Raw genomic sequence first — 20619 nt, forward strand, 5'->3', positions numbered from 1 at the left:
GGGAGTGGCAGCTGCCGGCTCATCCTTCCCAGGGGTCTCTGTTAACTCACATCACCTCCCCATTGATGTCCAAAGTCTACCCGGTTGTTTCTGAGGAAGTCCTGTTTTATTTTGTTTTTTTAAACTAAATGCCTTTAAAATGTTGAATGTGTTGGGTCTTCTCTTTAGGGAGGTTTCAGGCCTGCTTGCGTGACTGCGGTTCTGTTTTTAGAGCCCACATTCTTCAGGCCACAGATCGCTTTCGTTCTCTCTCCCCGTGTAGCTGTCCTAATTATAATTTCAAGGTGATAGATAACTTTGATAGATATGACAGAGTTGCAACACACACTCTGCTATTACCCTTTAATGGAAAATCATGTTAGATAGATTGGGTTCTTTGTGAAAATCTTCTTTTCTTTATCAGCTATCTTTGATGACCAATAAAAATACATAGAAACTTCTGCTACTTATCTTGCATTAACATTGCTCACACCTTACAAATTCATTTTGTACCTCACCAATATTCGATCTAAATATACTATCAATCATCTGCTCACTACACATATATTTATGGGCTACCAAACCATGGGTAAAACATAAAGATGTCTTTAGCACGTACGGTTTAACCATATGAGATCAAACATCATTGGTGATTTCTGATTCTATCTCTGTATGTACCTGTAGAATATCTGCTCCACAGACTCAGCGACAGAGACCTGGGAATCAAGGAAGTGGGTTCTATTCTTGGCACAGTCCCTGACTTCTGGGTGACCTTGGCCAGCTATTTAATCCGTGCTTCAATTTCCCCTGCTGTAAATGGCAACTGCTGCCCTTCCCCTTTCTTAGCATGCACAGCTATTAATGAGTGAAATGAGAACATCACTTAAAATCACTTCTGCGTCTTTCAGAAAAGCTTGAAGTAATCCCCGGCTTCAAGCACACAGATATTTCCCTTCTGCTGCTTACAAATTATAAAGCAATTTGACCTGAGGATTGACCCTGAGGATCGGAGCCAAATGAACAGGAAAAAAATCTATTTATGAAAGTAGGATGGTTATAAGACGTCTTATGCCTAAGTATGTATTTGTGGCTCAGAACTGACTCAGTAGTTCTAATGTTACAGATCACCCACTAAACAAAAGAACCCAGCAGCTCTCCACGTTGGCGGCAGCCCACATCTTCTTCGGTGCCAACCTGGACTACCTTCACCAGCCGTGGTCTAGCCCGTACACACGAGGGCATCATCATTCTTTGCTCTATTGCTTGCTTTATTTGGTCTTTTGCCAATGAGCTCCTTCTAAATGTGAAAAATGTAGCTGGATTCTCAACTCATAGCAAGTGGAGGGAGTAGAGTATGCGTTATTACTTTCTTAGCTAAAATGGTAGGTTTTCTAAGAAAAAACTAATAGGCATACATGGAATCTCAAGGAACTGCTTCCAAACCTCTAAAGCGAGTCAGATTTGGAGTCTCAAATAAAGACATGCGTTAGAGGTTTAGCAGAAGGTAATATTCCCTGCCACACAATTTGATGTCCCGTTGCTGAAACATTTCATCTGCCCCAGCAGTAGAGTGCTGTGGGGCGTCTAGAGAAAGCTGGCTACTCCAGGACTAAGTGTGATTTACTGGGGATTATTTTTTAGGTTAGGGGTTGGGGGGTGGGTGGCCTACAAACTAATGGAAGGCCCAGGCATCTAGGAGCTCTGAGAAGGGCCTGCCTAATTGCATTTCTCTATTGTTTACGTCAGCAAATTGGCAAAGAAAGGAAGGGCTGCATCATTAGGGATGTTAGGACTAGGTCATTTGGGAGAAACATAGTTTTGTGCTTCAGAAGGGTATGTAAAAGCAGGACAAACACAAAACAGTTGCTAATCGTTGTTAATTAGAATTGTACTCAAGGACCCACATTTAATTGACTGTCAGCATGAATGCCTATTACTTTACACTGAAATAGTTTTATGTCTCATATTCTATTTTCTATCTAAAAAATGAAAGTTTCACCAATTTAAATACTGAAAAAGTCAACATTTCGTAGGGCTTAAATGTAGGTCAGATGTCTGAGAGATGCTATAATACAAGAAGACCTCTTCTTTTGGAAATCCGATTACATACTGCATGTTTTAATATGTATCACATTCCCCTCAAGTACTCATGCAATTTGTACCCATGTGTCTCTTGATGAGTTTTCTGTGCCATGTGTGTAAGGGCCAGCAGGCCTAAGCCAGGCGTGCTACAGAGAACTCTACTCTGCCATACACAAAACCCTGGATCAAAATGGGGACTGTAAAGGGTACCACTTCCCCAAAGGCCACCTTAGAAGTACTTTTAGCTTGAACAAACCACCAAATAAACCTGGCCATCTTATACAGTAGGCCTTTATCACAAGTGAAAAGCAAATGTTCATTTACTAATGAGGAACGTCTTGCTTTCTGTTATATAATTACTGGATGAGGACGTGCATGCTGCTTAATGTGAACGTTTGGACAACAGCCTTATTAATATTTCATACAAAGTCCTGAGAACAGAGCATGAGTTCATTTGCCTAATGCCTTTTTGCCACTTTTCTATGCTTTGGGGGATTTTCCTTTTTCCCCATTCTTTATAATAATACAGTGAGTCTGATTAATAATTGTTTCTAATGAATTAACTGTCTCCTGTAATTGCTCTCAAACATTTCATTATGTGTCCAGATTAAATAAAAAAGCTGAGTCATAGGGAGTCTACTCTGGGTGGTTTTTATAGGGATCTTTTGAGCAAAATTCAGTGTAATTTCCCAGGATTAAAAATACCAGTGGTGACACACAGTTTGGGAAGATTCCTTATGCGGACTGGCAAAACCTCTCCGATTTTCATTGACCATATTCACCTATTTTTAAAACTTGAATGGGCATTTTCATTCCTGAATCTAGAAACTAATATACTGACACAAGATCCTTAGGTAATAGATATATAGGACAAATCAAGTTTGAAACATCACCTGTTCTTAGAAGTCTACATTTTAGTTGTCTCTCCACTGACTTGTAGACTGTTCCTTGAAGTACGGATTCTAGTCTGTGGTTTTGATGTAATTTCCCCACCCTTTAGGGGAAAAACCAGAACCTGATGGGTTGAGAAGATGGAGAGGGTGTGATGGGCTTAGCCCGTGGCCCAGCTAGTGTCTCAGAATGGGCTTCACATCACTAGGCCTTGTTTTCACACTTTCTCTAGAAGCCTCAGGGGATGGTTATCTACGTAGTAATAATAGCTGTATCGGATTTGAATGCAATTGTCTACTTAATAACGACCGTAGTAGATTTCATCAGTGACCCCTTTCTAGAGCCAAAGCTGCGTTTGTTCCTTAACATACATTATCCCTAATCTGTGCGACAATTCTACATAAGGGACATAATTTCCCAGAAGGAAACTGAAGCTCAGAAAGTTATTTCTCAGGTGTTTTTCAGATCATGGACTAGAGGAGGCTCAGCAGGCTGGCATTTCAGGTTACTTCTCACTGGTGTCCCATTCCCACAGGACTCCTCGGTGCAGACCCTGTGCGTACCAGAGGAAGGGGCAGAAAGCCTTAAGGGGACAGGCTGGGGGAGGACTGGCCTAAGCTGTTAGGATTACTTTTGTCACCGGTGATTCCCCCTGTTGAGTTAGAGTTGAATGAAGGGTGGGAGAGCAAAGAAGTGAGAAGTTAGCAGCAGCTGGGAGAATTTGACTCAAATTTCACAATTTCTTTGGGGACTGTTGAGATGACCTGCCCCTGGTTTGGGCCCCAGACCTGCAGTTGGGAAGAGACCCTTTGAGGGGGTATAACCCCATGGGATGAGCAGGTCTCACTAAAACTAACCTCAGGAGGAAGCAATCAAGCAGCAAACTTGGCGTGTTGACTGCGGCCCTTGACCCCACTGGGACTGTCCTTCTCCACGACTTTCACCCCGTGCAGGGGTGTCTGATCTCCTGCAGGGAAGGCCCATTCCCTTTTTTCTTCTTCAGGATTTATTTTCTGGATCAGGATTCAGCAAGCATTCAGCCCTCAGTGGGTCTCACAAAGCTCATAGATGTTTAGGCAAGAGACCCAGGAGAGTTACTGAAGGGGATGAAGGAGGAGGAGGTCAAAAGAAAATGAGGGAGAAAGCACAAAGGTCTGCAGTTGATGAGCAAATGCAAGCAGGACTTGGAGGCTGCAGATTTCAGCTTCGGCATACCTTGATCTAATCACTTTGAAGGATGAATTCATTTGGAATTAGGAATTTTGGAGATTAAAAAAAAAAGAGCATATTTTATAGATGAGAAACAGAGGCTCAAAGATAAATAGTTATGCTCATTCATAGCTGGTTAATCGCAAGCCCAGGACAGGACCCCAGCCTCTGATTTCCCGTGTATTATTCCTGTTCATGCTTAGTTCTATCCTAACACTGTATTGAGTCTCCCTGGGAGGTGCTGTAATCTGGTTGAATAAATGAACCAACGTGATCCCAGTGGATGGCAGATGGTGAGTACTGCAGTTTAAAGGAAGCACCATGGAAGTAAGACCTGAGCCCCAGAGACAATGGGTAGGTACTAGAACGTTAAATGGAAGGTCCCTCCCTCCTTCCCTAGACAGAGTGCTGTGGCGGTTGGAAGGAGTTGAGGAGTTGCGTAGGACATGCCTGGCGAGTACTTTGACTGGCTCATCATATTTGGGTTGAGCAAAAATAAAAACCAAAATTAGAAAGGTAAGTTTGGACCTGACGTGGAATATCTTGAATGAGGGCTAAATAGTTGGGCCATCAGCTCAGCTTCCCTGGCTAATGCCCAGGTTCTTGGCTACCCACTTACCACAGGCCCACCTGGCACTCTTATAGACTGATGGACCTTTACAGGCTCATGGCTGATGGTCTTATTCCTGTGACATGTCTTCAGAATGTGTTACAGGCACTGTATCCCCAAAATTCTGCCTTCCATGGTCAAGGGCTTAGAATCCAAGAACTTGAATTTTCACTTGGGCTCTTTCGAAAGTCATATGGGTGCATAAGTATCCCATTTCTTAGGCCATTAATGTCCCATGTGCCTTGTCCTCATTGTTGAACATTATGTAAGATGATCACTGATTGCTACCTTATTAAGAAATCCCCTTGTGAGTACGGAAAAGTCTTTGGATAAGTAAGGTGGGGAAAGTGAAAACAGGTATTTAGAGACTACATCAAATAGAGACTAGCGCCAAATAGAAGATATGGCTAGTAGAAGATTATGGCTGGGGATTTCTACTTTTGTTTTCTTAATAGCTAAAAATTATTAAGCACTTATCTACAGTATGTTAAGTGCTTAACATGTGCTTTGTATATATTACCTCATTTAATTATTACAGAATTTCTATAAAGCAGATACCATGACTATTACCATTTTCTACATGAGGCTCAGAGTTCAAGTACCTTGCTGGGAAACCAGCCTGGTTCACATGTCAGAGACTATAAATGAGTGGCCTTCTAGCACATCATCACCAGGCACCTAGGATTGGTTCTGTAACAACTACTTAGACAATAAAATGAGTAATTTTTGGTCAGAAGTTCATGATCCAGAAAGCAATACGTTTTGATTGGCATGTGTGATGACATCAAGGGCCATTTTTGAAAGGTGTTAGGATGCAGAAGAGGAATATAATCTAGAGTTTAAGGACCTGGGCTCTGGAGCCTGGATCCTGGCTCTGCCACTTATACCATCTACCAGCTGTGTGACTGTGGGCTAAATACATCACCTCCCTGGGTCTGAGTTCCCTGAACTGTATACAGTAGAGTTCTCCACACTGACATCTTAAGTTAAGACTGTTTGGGGAATTGAATGAGGTAATACATATGAAGTATTTAAGCCAGAGTGCTAAGTTTGATGAAAGTTGTCCAGTATTTTTAGGTGCTCTGGGGCCACCCACTGCAGAGCAACTTCCCTCTGAAGTGGCGTCATATATATACTAGTATCCTGTGAGAGTAGGCAATCATCTGATAAAACAATCCATGCTGTCAGGTTAATGTTCTCCCAGGGAACATTCTCACATCTTTGGACAGGTCTTCTGACTATGGTGATTTACCCCAAAGAATTGAAGATGGTACCAAAAGTGGTAGAATTTTTGGAGTATTTAGGAAATTTGAGGACTTAAAATATCCTGGATCTACTCACATTTGTGGATCCTACTTCAGCCATTCCAATATCTGTTGACTTAGTCTCATCTAGCCTAGACTCTTGACATTTAATTTGCTTCTGCTCAATTGTATTGTGATATTTTCCCATGGATTGGACTTGTCTCTTCAATAAATGTGTATGTTCCTTAATAACAGAAGGGACTAAATCTTGTACTTCTTTCAGTGGACGTGATTTTATGTCTTAAACAGAAGGTGTGTGAGCAAATTATTTTGTATTTGAATAAAATGGCGCTAGTAATCATGAACCAATATTTTTGTTTACCCTTGAAGAAAGGAGACCATTGCTGGTTACTTTTCTATTTTCCATGAGGCCAGAAGATGCTTTCCTGCATGTCAGCATCACTGCCTAAGTTGAAATTGTCCATGACTATCAGTGTGTCAGATACTGACACCACTGTGACGAGTTCACCCCAGTCCCAGTCAGATCCCCTGTCTGTCCTCATTAATACTGCTCACTGTGACTGGACAGCACTGCTGATGGTAACACAGTGCTTAGTTGAGGTGGGTGGGTGTGAGGTCATTTGAGGGTCAAGAGTGCCCCTTTTCTCAGCACGTTTGCAGTAAGTGATGGATGGCAGGGTTGACACTGACGTGAGGTTGAGTCCACATCTAGTCAGGCCATTATCAGGATTCATTCTTATCAGGCAGTCGACTGAGCAGGAGACATATGTGCTCCTCTACAGCTCAGTAGGCACTGAGGTTGTAATGATGAATAAGACATAGTCCTGCTCTTAAGAAGCTCTCACTCTAGTCAGATCATAAAATGATACTAACATTAATGATCGGTCTGCGGTGTGCCAGGCACTGTGCTAAGCATGTTGCACAAATTCACTCATTTAGCACCACCCTAACATTTCCTGATGCAAAAGGATCTTCTTTAAATTATTTCTCTTCTGTTTGTTTTTTAACCCCTATAGTAAAACCAGTAAGACATGGTAACATGGGGTTGCTCCTTCGAGTTGGCAATGTTAAGAACACATCCGTTTCCCCAGAATTCAGGGTGGTCCGCACAAAGTACAATAAATAACGGAGCAAATCTAGATGAAAAGATGAAACAGAGTAAGACTAGTCAGAGATACAGCCCACAGGCTTTACTTTCTTATTGCCAAGAGAGAGTAAGAGAAATGAAATAGGTGTAAGATGAAGCCACCTGGAGGCTAAAAGCAAACCAAGAGAATCAGCAATACTACAGGTTTTAAAAAAAGCAAACCAAGAGAAGAACAACCTTCCAGAGAACTGCGATCTGAGAAAAACGACGTTTCCTCTCAGACTGTGTGGGATGTAGTAGACAGACTCCTCAGCCACATGTCTACTGCAGAGGGTCACGGGGATGGTAATTTAACTTCCCTCAGTGTTGACAAGTGGCAAACACCAAAGCAGAACGTTTGAAAAGCAGTGTGTGGGCTGGTATGTTCCAACGATTCAGAACGACCCAAAGGATTGGAAAGACTGCAAGTCCTCTGAGCAGTTCTCTCTGAGGGGGATCCTCATAGATGGCCTTTTGCTACCCAGGGTTACTTAACGAAGTCGTCGTAAAACCATGACTTGAACCCAGGTCTGACTAGCTCTAGAATCTATGTTCCTTGTGCTAAATTGTGAGTCGCCGCCCCAACCGGATGGTTTTCTAGACATCTCAGTATTGACCTCAGTATAACTAATCTGCTCTCTTCCTTTCTGTGAGAATAAAAGGTGACAATAGTTTGGAAGACTTAAGACTCCTTGAATGTGTCGGAGTAAAGGATATTATTTGTAGCCACTCCTAACATTTCCCCAAAGCTTTCTTATTTATCAAATCACCCTTCCTCCGCTGACAAGTCTTTTACTAAGAGGAAAAGTGAGTGAACAAAATGGGTGTCCTCCCTGAGGCCCGTATCTGGGTGTTCACCAAGTAAGATACATGCTTTGAGCCTCCAGGCCACCCCGGTTAGGGCTGTAAAGACGCCTGGTGCAGATGCTATAAAAGATAAAGGAAGAGTCAGCGTCAGGGGTAGAGCGGCCGCTGGAGCACTTGGTGGAAACAGCGGCTGGGAAGACAGGCCTCGTTCTGAGTGTGAATGGGCTGGGAGGCCCTCGAGAGCAGGAAGCCGTGCAGGGGCCAAGACGCTCACGGAAAAGCTCTTATCTAAACAGAGGTGGCCAGGACGCTGGATCACCTCCACCATTGTCCACGACGCTGACCCAAAGCCTTCAATCCCTGCAAATGTCTTCTCCTCTCCCCCGTCTCCATTCAAACAAGAAGTAATTTTCAGCATGGGCTCCAAGGCGTCACAAGGTCTCCCAGTGCACGAGTGTCACCTCCAGAACCCCCTCAGCCTGACCCTGTGACCACCGTGCAGGCCCAGGCCCTTTTCCTGGAGCAGAAGCAGCAGGAACCATTCTATCTAAACACTCCTTCCAACGCTGCACCTTTTCTGCCAGCATCCTCTCCCCTATATTGTTTTATTTGTTTGGAGAGAATGTGAGAGGAGGGGAAAAGATAGTGTTGGCAGATTCTATTAATCTGATGGCTCGGACGCGCTGTCACTAATGTTTTGACACAACACCCACAGTAGCAGAGGAAAGTTTACATCAGCCCTTTGACAGGATGGTGCGCCCTAATGGGGAGCAGGCTGCCAGGTGGTCTCTCTTTTCCTTTCTGTTTTTTTTTTTTTAAGGCATTTTACAACCTAGATTCACTCTTTGTTACTGCTCTACCCCTTTTTTCTTAACTTGAAATGATTCAATATTCTTTACAGATTCTAATCACAGTTAGCACGTGCACTCACATCCCATTAAACAGAGAAGCCGCGTCCCCGCAAGGAGTCCTCAGATTTCATCACCTGAGAAAGAAGAAGAGAGAGAGGGAGATTCTTCTGTCTTGGGCTTTTGTAGAGCTTTTTAGAACGTCTTTTTCTCCTACTTAAATGTGCTTTAATGATACATTAACAAATACATGCATTCCTAGGCAATGGCTCAGGCTCAAACAGGCAGCCCTTATCCCCTCCCCAGAAGCCCAGCTTGAAGTTCGCTGCCTGCCGTAAGTGCATTGGAGGCCTGCTTCACCCCAGAAAATTTTGGGAAGCAAGGAGATGAAAGGAAGTTACCAGGGAGGGAAAAGGATGGTGATAAATGCTGGGTTTTTTATTTTGTTGCAAGATTTTTTTTTTAATGTTAAAAATAATCAGCCAGCAGAAGACCAAGAGTTCCTATAATTTTAGCATCAAAACATTTTTATGGCCAAAATGAACTAGGATATATGTCAGAAATGTGATTATAAAGTATTCTCCAGCCCTTTCCCTTTCCACCAAAGGGAAGGGATTAATCTGATGGCTTCCTCTCCCTCTTGGAAGCTAGCATTTCTTTTCTCTTGATGTCTGACGTTGTACCAGTGTGATTCAGAGGATCCCAGAAGTTTTCTTACCACATGCCTCAAGGGCAGCCAGAGTCACCCTGTGAAGCTTGGTGGTAAAGGTTTGAGAGTTTCCTTGGGAAGAGAATTTATCCTGTGTGACGGGCTGGGCTCTGGGGTGGTGGGAGGAGTTAGAGCTATCTGGGTTCTAATCGCCGGTCTGCGACTTTCTCTGTGTATCTGAACAAAGTGTTTGATTCTGCAGAGCCTCTGTTTCCTTATTGGTAAAAGGATTTGTGAAGTGGGGATCATAATGCCCCGTTGCACTGGGTGCCCATGAGAATCCACTGGCCTTAAAGGTGTGCAGCACGTAGCCCAGGCCTGGCCCGTTATTAGCAACTTAGTGACAATGAGTTTCCCTTCCGCCAGCCAAAAGTCAGGACTCCACAGAACGGAGATTTTGAAAGGAAGGTGAGCTTATTATAATTTATTATAGGATGAAAAGGGATTCTAAACAAACAAAACAAAACACAACTCTTTATCTTAAGGTTCAGGCTGTAGAGTAGACCTTCGACAGTTGGTGTGGTTATGAAACTTGTTAGAAATCATTTATGAAATGAGAATTTGGTACTGGACACCTGTAGGACTGTCGGGTACCAGAGCAGCACTAAACAGAGGGGCAATCTCTAGAAAGGCTAAATGAAGGGTGGAAACTTCTCACCTACCTCTTCAGAGTCTATCATTTTCTCATGGAAAAGAGCCGCTTCAAAGAAAACAGATACCAACCATTGGTGGCTAAGGCTCACCTGGCTGGGCTGTCCCTTCTGATTCCACCAGATGTAAGAATCCATCTTCTAGAGAAAAGCAAATGCCAGCTCTGTGTTTTATGTAGGGGAAGGGGAAAGAGAAGCAGGAGGAAAAAAATCTGAAAATCAGAATTTTGCAAAGCCAGCATCTAAGAAAAGCTCTGGGGAACACAGACGGGGACCTATGGGTGCATGCAGTGGGCGTTGTTGCCGGCTCTACATTTGTAAAGGAGAATGGGAACTGAGGTCAGACACTGTGGGATGACTGTGTAATGGACAACTACACAATAAATTGTAATTGTGATATAAATTGAAATTGTAATAAACTGATATGAACCGTGCACACGTTCGGCACGCAATACATTTTGGTTCTGTGCAATGTGAATTGGCCAGATTTTGAGAAGAAGCTGACCATATTTTGCGTATGCAAAAAGAGCTAAAAAAGAAATTAACCCTCCCATGTAATAATGGTATCTGCGCAGTGACTATTTTTTTTTATTTTGTTACCATTAGTCTACAATTACATGAAGAACATTATGTTTACTAGGCTCCCCCCTTCATCAAATCCCCGCGCACACACCCCATTACAGTCACTGTCCATCAGCATAATAAGATGCTATAGAGTCACTACTTGTCTTCTCTGTGTTGCACAGCCCTCCCCATGCCCCTCCCACATATTATACATGCTAATTGTAATGCCCCCTTTCTTTTTCCCCACCCTTATTCCTCCCTTCCCACCCATCCTCCCCAGTCCCTTTCCCTTTGGTAACTGTTAGTCCATTCTTGGGTTCTGTGATTCTAAGCAGTGACTGTTTAAGGAAACTTTTCTTCAGACACACAAAGCAGCACTCAAGTGTGACAATTTTCCTGTTATATGATGACAGCACATGTCTAATTATGTTACATGTGATGTAAGGGTTAAGTGCACAGATTCTGGGGTGAGCCCGAAATGATTACAAGTTTTGCCTGGGCCCCATACTAGCTGTTCAGCCTCGGGGGATTTACTTCTCCAAGCCTCAATTTCCTTTCCATTAAATGGGGATCAGTATCTATGTTTTAGGATGTTGTACAGATTAATGAGATAGTGAATATGAATCATTTAACACAGTGCCGAGCATGTAGAAACGATCCTTAGTGGTATATAATACTGTGTAGTGTCTATTATAATCGTTAGAGCCCATGGTTAGGATGCCTGTTGGGGCCAGCCGTCCACTTTGTCAAGGTGGTAGGTTTGAGCCCAGTGTTGGTTTGGCCTTTGTGGCCCCAGACCGCCTTCACCTGTCTGGTCACAGGGGAGCCAGGTATTGATGAACGTGAAGGGAACAGGGCAAATCCATCACCTCTACAGGAAAATCAGCCCAGAGCCTGTGGGTCAGTAATGTCACCCCGATCTGTGGGCAGTGGTGTTTTCCCAGTCTGTGTGCAGAGGAGCCTGGTAACGTGAACCAGGTGGGAAAGCCCATAGATGGCCCCTACTTGGTGTTACACAGACTGACGTGCCACATGGAGGGTCCCAGCTCCATGTGCTGGGTCTGTAACTGGCTACTTTCTCATAATTAATTTCCATCCATCTCTAGTCCAAAGCTTCATTTGTTTCTACTCCAGGGCCATCGATGAGATGACATGGAGTACATACACTCTTACCCCGGAAATTCTTTTTCGTCCCAATGGTTATAAATACCTGATGCTATTGTACTTGGCATGCTGTATGCAAATGGAGGCAGGAGTCCTAATGCTCATTCGGGAAGGGACGGAGGCCCGGAGCATGGCGAGGGCAGCGGGGAGCTGAAGCTGATAACAGCGGCCTTGTCCAGAATAGTGCATGGGAGCTTTCTTATCTCCCTTTGGCAGGAGGTGCTGGAGGCTTCCTGTGCGAAATCAGGAGCGAACCCTGCTTTCCTCTTGTTGTTCAGCTTCCTCCCCCCTCAAGACGGTTCCCAGCACCGTGATTATCTTTGCATCTTCAAACATGGCACAATCTACTTCCTTAAGGGCTTGATGTATTCTTAAGGCTTAGGCCAGTTCCCCTCCCCCTCAGTCTCTTTTCAAGTGCTGTTATGTAGTCAGGCTCCTAAATGACGTTCTATTTTTACGGTTCCAATTACAAAGAGGGAAAAATAACAGTCCCCCAGTTAGAAAATAGCCACAGAATCTGCCCCTCCCATGCGGAGGACCTTGCCGTGAGGCTAGCCTCTGGCTTCCAGACCAGGCCCGGGCCGGGGGCAGAGGCTGGCAGCCCACAGTGAACGCTGTCGGCAGACTGCATTTCCCTCGGGAAACGCCTAGACTTGCTCTACTAGGACATATTTCTTTGCATTTCCTGAAGACCAAGCGTATGAAATTAAGATCTTTGTCTAAGGCTTTCCCTTATCTTTTCAACGTCTTTGGGGAAAAGAGACTGAAATTCAAGGCTTCGTCTCTTCCCAATACAGTAGAACGTCACCTGTTCGATACAAGTCCACATGCACATGTCTGATATAGATGTACATACGTGCAGTAACCCCCATGTACATGCTCTATATACATTATAGATACTCGTATGTACTGAGTATGTGGGAAGATGTGAGGCCACATAGTGGTGCAAGGTGTGCGTGTGATGGTCTAGAAAATGCAGAACGCTGAAAGGAAAACTAGGGCAGCGTGACCACTGCATCATTGAAGTGTTCCCAGTAAAGAGCAAAGTGTCTGGTTTCTTCTGCTCATCAGTGAAAGTTAAAATGTTCACTTATTTTACCTGCAGATTATAAGGACGAGCTATTAGAAAGCACAGAAATTCCTTAAGGAATGCTCAGTCCCTATTATTTCCTTTTTATTTCAAATCTTATAACCTAACTTTAAACCTAATTTTAAAATGTAAAATCAGACATTTTAAAAACATTTGGAGTAATCTGATACATGAACCGGATACAAATAAGACCCTAGAATTATTGTCAATTCTAGTAGCTGTAATTAGGGCATTCTTATATTAGAACACGTGCTTGTTTTTTAGAGATACGTACAGAAATATTTAAGGCTTGAATGACACAATCTCTGGGCTTTGCTTTACAATACTTCAAAAAAGAAAACAAAAAGGAAAAGAAATAAAGGATAGATGAAACAAATGTGGGAAGTCTTGGTAATTGTTAGTCTGGGCGATGGGTATATGGGGGTTTATTACACTATGTCTCTACTTAGCGGTACATTTAAAACTACTAAACAATTAAAACAAATAAAAACTCTTACTAGAAACAGTATCAGTGCCTCATGCCTGTTTGTATGGTTACAAATGTTTATGGAGTGCCAAGTACATGCTAGGCCCTTGCTTAACTGTGAGGACGGAGTGAATAAGCAGATGTGGCCCCTGTTCCCCTGTAGCTGCCCGCCCCGTGGGGCCTCAGAGCAGCAAATGGAAACTTAGCAAGTGATGAATGCTCTGCAGGGGTCACTCGGATCAGTGTGCCCCAGGAGGGGAGACCAGCCCGGAAGGCTCAGTAGGTTAACACTCAGGAGTCCTATCTCAGCTCAAGGACAGAGGGGTCTGTTCACCGCAGTCCCTTCTGTCTGATCTCTTCTTGCTTATTTTATCCTCTCCCTTGTACCTTCTTAAGTGACTGCAGCCCTGGGCTACTAAGTTAGATCAACCACCCATTCTTTCTGGAAATTGAACTTTCTAGTTCCTCCTGGTTTGAAATCTCCAGAATCTGCCCAAGACGTGTACAAATTAGAGTCCAGCAAGCTCCTGCTCACCACAAATTCTAGTCCAGAAGGTGAGAATACCGAACAAGTCAATGAAATGTTCACAGTGTAAGCAATCACAATACAACCACTTCCTGGCACTTAAGGTAGTACTCTCTGTGTAGGCGGGGAGGTGGGGGTGACTGCAGCAAGGAGGGAGATGGGGAAATAAACAGCATCCACCCTGATGGCGGTCGGGAGGCAGAAGAGATGGCCAAGGGTTGTTGTGGGTATTAGGCAGGTTCCTCATCTCTCCTTTCCTTCGTAGGCTAGCAGAGTGATGGAAACTTCGGGAGCCCACAGATATTTTTTTGAGGCACCTAAAATACCTCTTTGTATATTTGCATTGCATCCCAAATAAATCTGTATTTAAATCTCATAAGGCTACTTTTAAGGAATCAGTATTCATTTTATAATAAAGGGGAGAAAGCACGCCCTGTGCAGAGTTCGTATCCTGGGCACCTGCATTCTGATCTGTGTGGGACAATGCGAGGTTCTGAGCAGGGCATGGAAATATAAATTACAGTACCAATTAAGGTGGGCTTGCCGTAGGCCCATGGAGTGGTTCTGACTGTGAGAGCCATGTGAGGCTCACAGTGGTCAGGTAAACTGCTTAGACATCAGGTGGCAGATGGTGAGGGGGCTCTAGTCAGTTGTAACTGCCTGGGTGAAGGTGAAGGGGTCAGAGTGCATATGCACACACCCTATGAGACAGTAAGAATAATTCCTGACTTTTCTATGGTGTCTTTCATTTATAAAACCCTTCTGAGTAGATTAATTTAATGCTTGCATAATCCCATAAGATTGACAAGGCAGACATATTTTAATTCTGATATTTTCAGGTGAGAAAATCTGTCATGCAGCTAGAAGCCAGGTGCCCTGACTCCTGGCACAGTGCTCTCTGAAGTAACCAAACCAAACTGCGATTTGACTAAAACCAAAGGTTCCCATTGGGGTAAATTCAGAAAAGCAGGTAGGGGCTGAACTGTGCTTGGCCTTGAGTGTCAGACAAGGAGGCCTGGGATTGTCTTCAGTACAGTGGAAGCTTTTGGAGCAAAAAAGGATTCCACTAGATACCAGAACATGGGGGGGCAGGGGGGCAGCAGGTTGTGTGGCTGTCAGAGAGGGGAAAGCCCGCTGCAGCAGGCTGACCAAGATGTTTCGGCTCTGGCCAGGTGAGGGTGGACATCACGGGCTTTTTTCTTGTTTGGATTTTTTATTCATATGGACCTAGGATACATAAAGTATAATAAATGGTCAGTAAATATTTACCAGTGATTTTGAGTAGTAAACCTACTCAGAAGGCTACCTATAATAACGTGTGTTTGCAAGAGCATGCTAACTTTAGATGTAGGTCAAAGTCTCTCTTTAAAATTGTACTCTTCTAGCTAGTTTAATAAGAGAGAGATTTTGTGGCCTCCTAGAAACAAAAAAGATCTTAAAGGTAAACAACTTCAACACCCTTACTTTATAATGAAATACTTGAGGTTTGAGAAGTTACAGGGCTTGTCATGATAGACCAAAACTTGAAAAGAAAAAGACCGAACTGAATGAATGCCCAGGGATGTGTGTTTCCATATACACTTAATTATCCCTGGAAAAAACTAGCTGTATAATGGAATACTGATTGAGAGCCAATTTGATAGATGTGAAATGCTGTAATTTCCTTGAGGTTTCCATTCATTAACATAACTCCATTTTTTTTCTCTGTGCATGTTTTCTCCACTAGGAACTAATTAAAATCTAGATGTTAAATTTCCCAATTTATGCATTTGTACTTAACATTTAACATTTAGAACAGGAAGATGTAGGGACATCCCTGAGGTATGGGTGTTTTTCAGATCAGGCTAAATATATTTGCTATTTTTAAGTTTTGAGGATGGTTATTGCAAAAAAAATTTAAGGAAAAGAAGAAAATGTATGACTTGGTTACCTGAGGACTCACCCAGTGATTTTCCTTTCACCTGTCACTATGGGCTGGACCATGCCACAAAGCAACACAGTGATGACTTACTTTTTTTAAAAATAGGTATGACTTTTGCTCCAATAATGAAGAGTCCTTTATCCTGGATCCTGACAGCAACATAGGAAACAGAATTGAGAGCATCAGTCAGCGCACGGCAATAATAGAAGGAAAGAATAAGGTATTGTTTATAAAAATAAGCATCATATTATTTATTTTAAAAGCATGCCCTCAGCTCCTAGTTTTGGGTTGATCAGAGCCAAAAGTAATTCAAATGTTCAAACAAAAATTCAGAGAAGAAAGACAATATCTGAGATCTGTCTTCATGAATTGATGCGTGAATGAACTGCTGTGTGCTCACAAAGTAATGAGTGCTCGGCGGCACTAAAGGCAGAGTTGGCAATACGCCTTGAACATCAAACTGGTCCCTCTCAGTGGTTCTCAACCCTGCTTGAATATTAGAATGCTCTACTAGTTATTGCACTTGAATCTCTGGAGTACAGCCCAGAATTCATAAAAGCCTCCTGGGAAATCCTAGCACAGAACCAGGACAGAGAATCACTGACATACATAAAGTGGGATGTCAGTAAGCAAAAGCTAGTCCAAGATTTAAGGCCAAAAGTGAATAAATCCATTTCACATGATATCTTGTTTTTCCCTCTCTTTATAAGGGCAAAGCCTGACTAAGTTTGGGTATATAAATACACACAGTATATCATGATTACCTTGACTTAAGAAATGCAAATGCCACTACAATGAGTTATCACCTCACACCAGTCAGAATGGCTAGTATCAAAAAGACAAGAAATAACGGGGGTTGGTAAGGATAAGGAGAAAAGGGAGCCCTGGTATACTGTTGGTGGGAGTGCAAATTGGTACAGTCACTGTGGAAACCAGTATGGAGGTTCCTCAAAAAGTTAAAAACAGCGTTACCATGTTTACCTGAAGATAATGAAAACACTAACTCAAAAAGACATGTGTACCCCCATGATCACTGCATTACTTATGATAGCCAGCATGCAGAAGCAACCTAAGTATCCATCAATGGATGAATGGATTTAAGAAATGTTTTATATATACAATGGAATATTATTCAGCCATAAAAAAAGAATGAAATCTTGCTATTTGTGACAAAATGGATGGACCTTGAGGGCATTATGCTAAATGAAAGAAGAAAGGCAAATACCATATGATCTCCCTTATATGTGGAATCTGAAACAAGCAAGCCCATAGACACACAGAATAGATTGGTGGGTGCCAGAGGTAGGAGGTGGGGGACGGGCAGAATGGGTAAAGGGAGTCAAAGGTGTACATGCTACCAGTTATAAAATAAATAAGTCATGGAGGAATGTGCAGCATGGTGACTATAGTTAGTGATACTATTTTGTATATTTAAAAGTTGCTTAGAGAGTAGACTTTAGAAGTTCTCATCACAAGAAAAAAAGTAACTATATATGGTGAAGGATAGTAATCAGACTTATTGTGGTGATCATTTTGCAATATATACAAATACTGAATCATGTGTACACATGAAACTAATACGTTACAGGTCAGTTACACTTCAACTGGAAAAAAGAGAGACACACAAACTTAAAAAAATCCGGACCTAATCCAGATTTATCAGGCATCTTTTCTGCCTCTCTTGTACCATCCATTCTCTACTCACCTAACCTTAGCCTCAGCACTAGCCAACACCTGTGGACCAGGCAAATCTTGGTGAACCTCAGAGCTGGTGTCTTTTTTTTCTGCTTAATTAGTGAGAAATATACTTAAAAATATTTTATCAGGTACAGGGGTAGTGATGCTTTTAAAAAAGGAAAAAAATATCAAATAACCCTTGGTGGAAATGTCTATTTATCCTTGCATATCTTGATTTGGAAGTCATTAACATGGATGCCGTCTGCTTGAGTGTGCGTATGTATCTATTTGTTCAGCTGTATTATTTACATTTGAAGGCAATAATGTAGGTGGCGCCATTCTTCACGGTAAGCTTTAACAATAAGAATAAATAATATCTGAAGTCTTCATTATGAAAAACTTTTTTTGTTGTAGAAAAGCAAGTTGTCACCAAATACTAGAAAATTCCAAGATGCCATTGATGGTGTCAGTTCATTTTGCCTTTTCATGAACATGTCAGGTAGATGTTGTGTTAACTGCTGGATATTAAGACAAGAATTTATGAGCTTAATTTCAGTGACAACTTTCAGAGTTCTATTTTGGTACCATATGCCCTAAAATATACAACATTTTTTTAATATATGCACATGTCAGCATCAGTTGTTGGCAGGCCAGAGTGGTTATCTCCAATTTGAAGATAACAACAATTGGGTGACAAGATGATTAACACAAAACCTCGCAGCTTAGAAGTGGCAAATGAGAAACTCAAACCAAAGTCTTCCTGTTTCCAAAACCCAGTGCTCTGCTAACTAAACCAATACAGAAATGAGTTAAAATGGTGATGGTTTGCATGAAAATATCAATAATCACTTGTCAAGGATTTAGGAAAAGTTTTTATAACTACAGCAGTAACTCTGAAAAAGAACTCCAATTCTTTTTCTCTAATACAAATGAATAGTAGTTTAAAACGTTCCATGGTGTGAAGCTCTTGAAAGAACACCTGAATAAAATACTTAGAAAAACCTGAAAGTTTGAGTGACACTACATTTCTTTAAAAAGGAAATTGCCTTTGAGTAGAAAGCAAGTTGTCACCAAATACTAGAAAATTCCAAGATGCCATTGATGGTGTCAGTTCATTTTGCCTTTTCATGAACATGTCAGGTAGATGTAGTGTTAGCTGCTGGATGTTAAGACAAGAATTTATGAGCTTAATTTCAGTGACAACTTTCAGAGTTCTATTTTGGTACCATATGCCCAAAAATATACATCAGAGAAGAAAATGGGAAATGAAAAAGCTAGGTGAGGTTCCTAATTAGCCTGAACCGTGATGTAGCAACCTGACTCCGTGTAGTTAGAATTCCAGTAAAGACTGTGGGCATGGAGCAAGCAAGCCTGAGTGACATAAAGGAACTGCCTTGATTTGTTTCCATGTGGGCCTGAAATAAAAGTACTGTCTTGTAATTTTGTAGTTGTGCAGAGGTTTTAAATAGAGACCTCCAGACAGTTGGCATTTGTGCCATCCCGCCATGACCCAGGAGTCAAGCTTGACCTGTGGGGTCATCTCTGCCACTTTTTATCTTGGATAATCACGTGCAGATCAGTTCATCTCTCTGAACCTGAGTTCTCTCCACCAAAAAATGGAGCTAACGATATTTGCCCTACCTAGTTTGCTCATTGTTACAGAGATGACTGCCACGTGATGCATTTCCAAAACTGATTGTGATCATATGCAATGAAGACTATTTGCTAAAGTTTTTGCATTGAAAAAACTAGTAATCTTTCTAAACAAAAGCCGATACACATATATGAATATGCACATATATGTCATATCCTGTTAGCAGCATAACTGTAGCGCATTAGGTTTTAAGCAAATTATTAATTTCATGTCCTAAATTTAGAAGAATTTACTACTTTTACTGTAATGTACCTTTTTGTGTGAAAAAATTTACCTTTCATATGATGACAAATGGCAGTTTTGCTATTTCAGAATTATTTGCTATGGTCTTTCCTTTACAATTAAAACTGCTTTTATTTTCTGCACGTTTCAGAAAGTGAAGTCCCAGTGTAGACTATAAAGGTCCTTTTACCAGGAGTCCTAGAGCTTACATGCCGGTAATACCACTCCACAGATCAGTGGATTGCAGGTCCCACTGGAGCACCTGTTAGATTTCAGGGCCTTGCTTTTTGCTTTCTTCTTTGTTTTCTTTTTGTTTGTTTGTTTAACTGAAGGAAGGGTGCAGAGGACAATAAAATTCAGTTTCCTTATTGGCAAGTTTTAGCCTAGATTTGTGAAAAGTGAGTCATCAATTAGGGTTGCCAATAGCAAATGCGGAGTTTTAGTATTGTTTAAGTGGGGCTGCCAGACTATCGGGTTTGCAGATATGGAGTAGGAAGTAGAAGAACCCTGTTTTTAAAAACACACACACACAGGAAATACATTATTGCAGTATTAATTCCGTGAGGCTGGAGAATCGTGCAACTTTAATATTTTAGCAACATTTCCATTGAAAGCATTTTGAAGTTACATTGAGAAATATGCGTACAAGTCCATGACGGAAGTATTACTATCCAATCACAGAGTTACAGCTTTTTGTTTCATTTCCTACACATGCCCCCGTTTTTTTCTAATTCTCACCTCTTATTTTCCCATCATTTGGCTCAATTGTGCCACTACAAGTTAATTTTAGATTCTTCCATGACCTTCACGTATCTTTTATTTCTCCCTGAAACACTTAAAAGGAAACTATATAAAAAAAAAAAATCCCAAGATTAAAGTCACATTTCCAGATTTAGATTTTTTTAAAACAAGTGCTGGAAATTAGTCTGAATTATACATCATCCCATCTATTCTATTCCGTGAGGTTCAAACCACATTGGTGAATTACTAACACTTAGCAAAAGGGAAGGAAGGGAGAACTATGAGTAACTTCCAGAATAACTGCACCTGACAACGGTTTTCACCAGCATTCCCGGGTCATAAAAAAGAACTCAGGGAATGCACTTTCCAAGGGTCTGTTTCTAATATCTAAATCCTTGAAGGCCTGTCAGGGCAAGTA

At 41.9% G+C, this 20619-nt stretch overlaps 1 protein-coding gene across 3 annotated transcripts in view; it reads left to right on the top strand.

Annotated features, from left to right (window-relative positions):
• The window catches only part of FLT1 (fms related receptor tyrosine kinase 1), a 173411-nt gene that overhangs the window by 63130 nt on the left and 89662 nt on the right, over window positions 1-20619 (top strand). For all 3 annotated transcript variants that reach the window (XM_036917340.2, XM_036917341.2, XM_036917342.2), the window contains exon 11: window positions 16013-16127. In XM_036917340.2, the coding sequence (XP_036773235.2) occupies window positions 16013-16127 (115 nt within the window). The remainder of the gene's footprint in view (window positions 1-16012; window positions 16128-20619) is intronic.

This window comes from Manis pentadactyla, chromosome 2 (genome assembly GCF_030020395.1).
Source record: "Manis pentadactyla isolate mManPen7 chromosome 2, mManPen7.hap1, whole genome shotgun sequence".
NCBI classification, from domain to species: Eukaryota; Metazoa; Chordata; class Mammalia; order Pholidota; family Manidae; genus Manis; species Manis pentadactyla.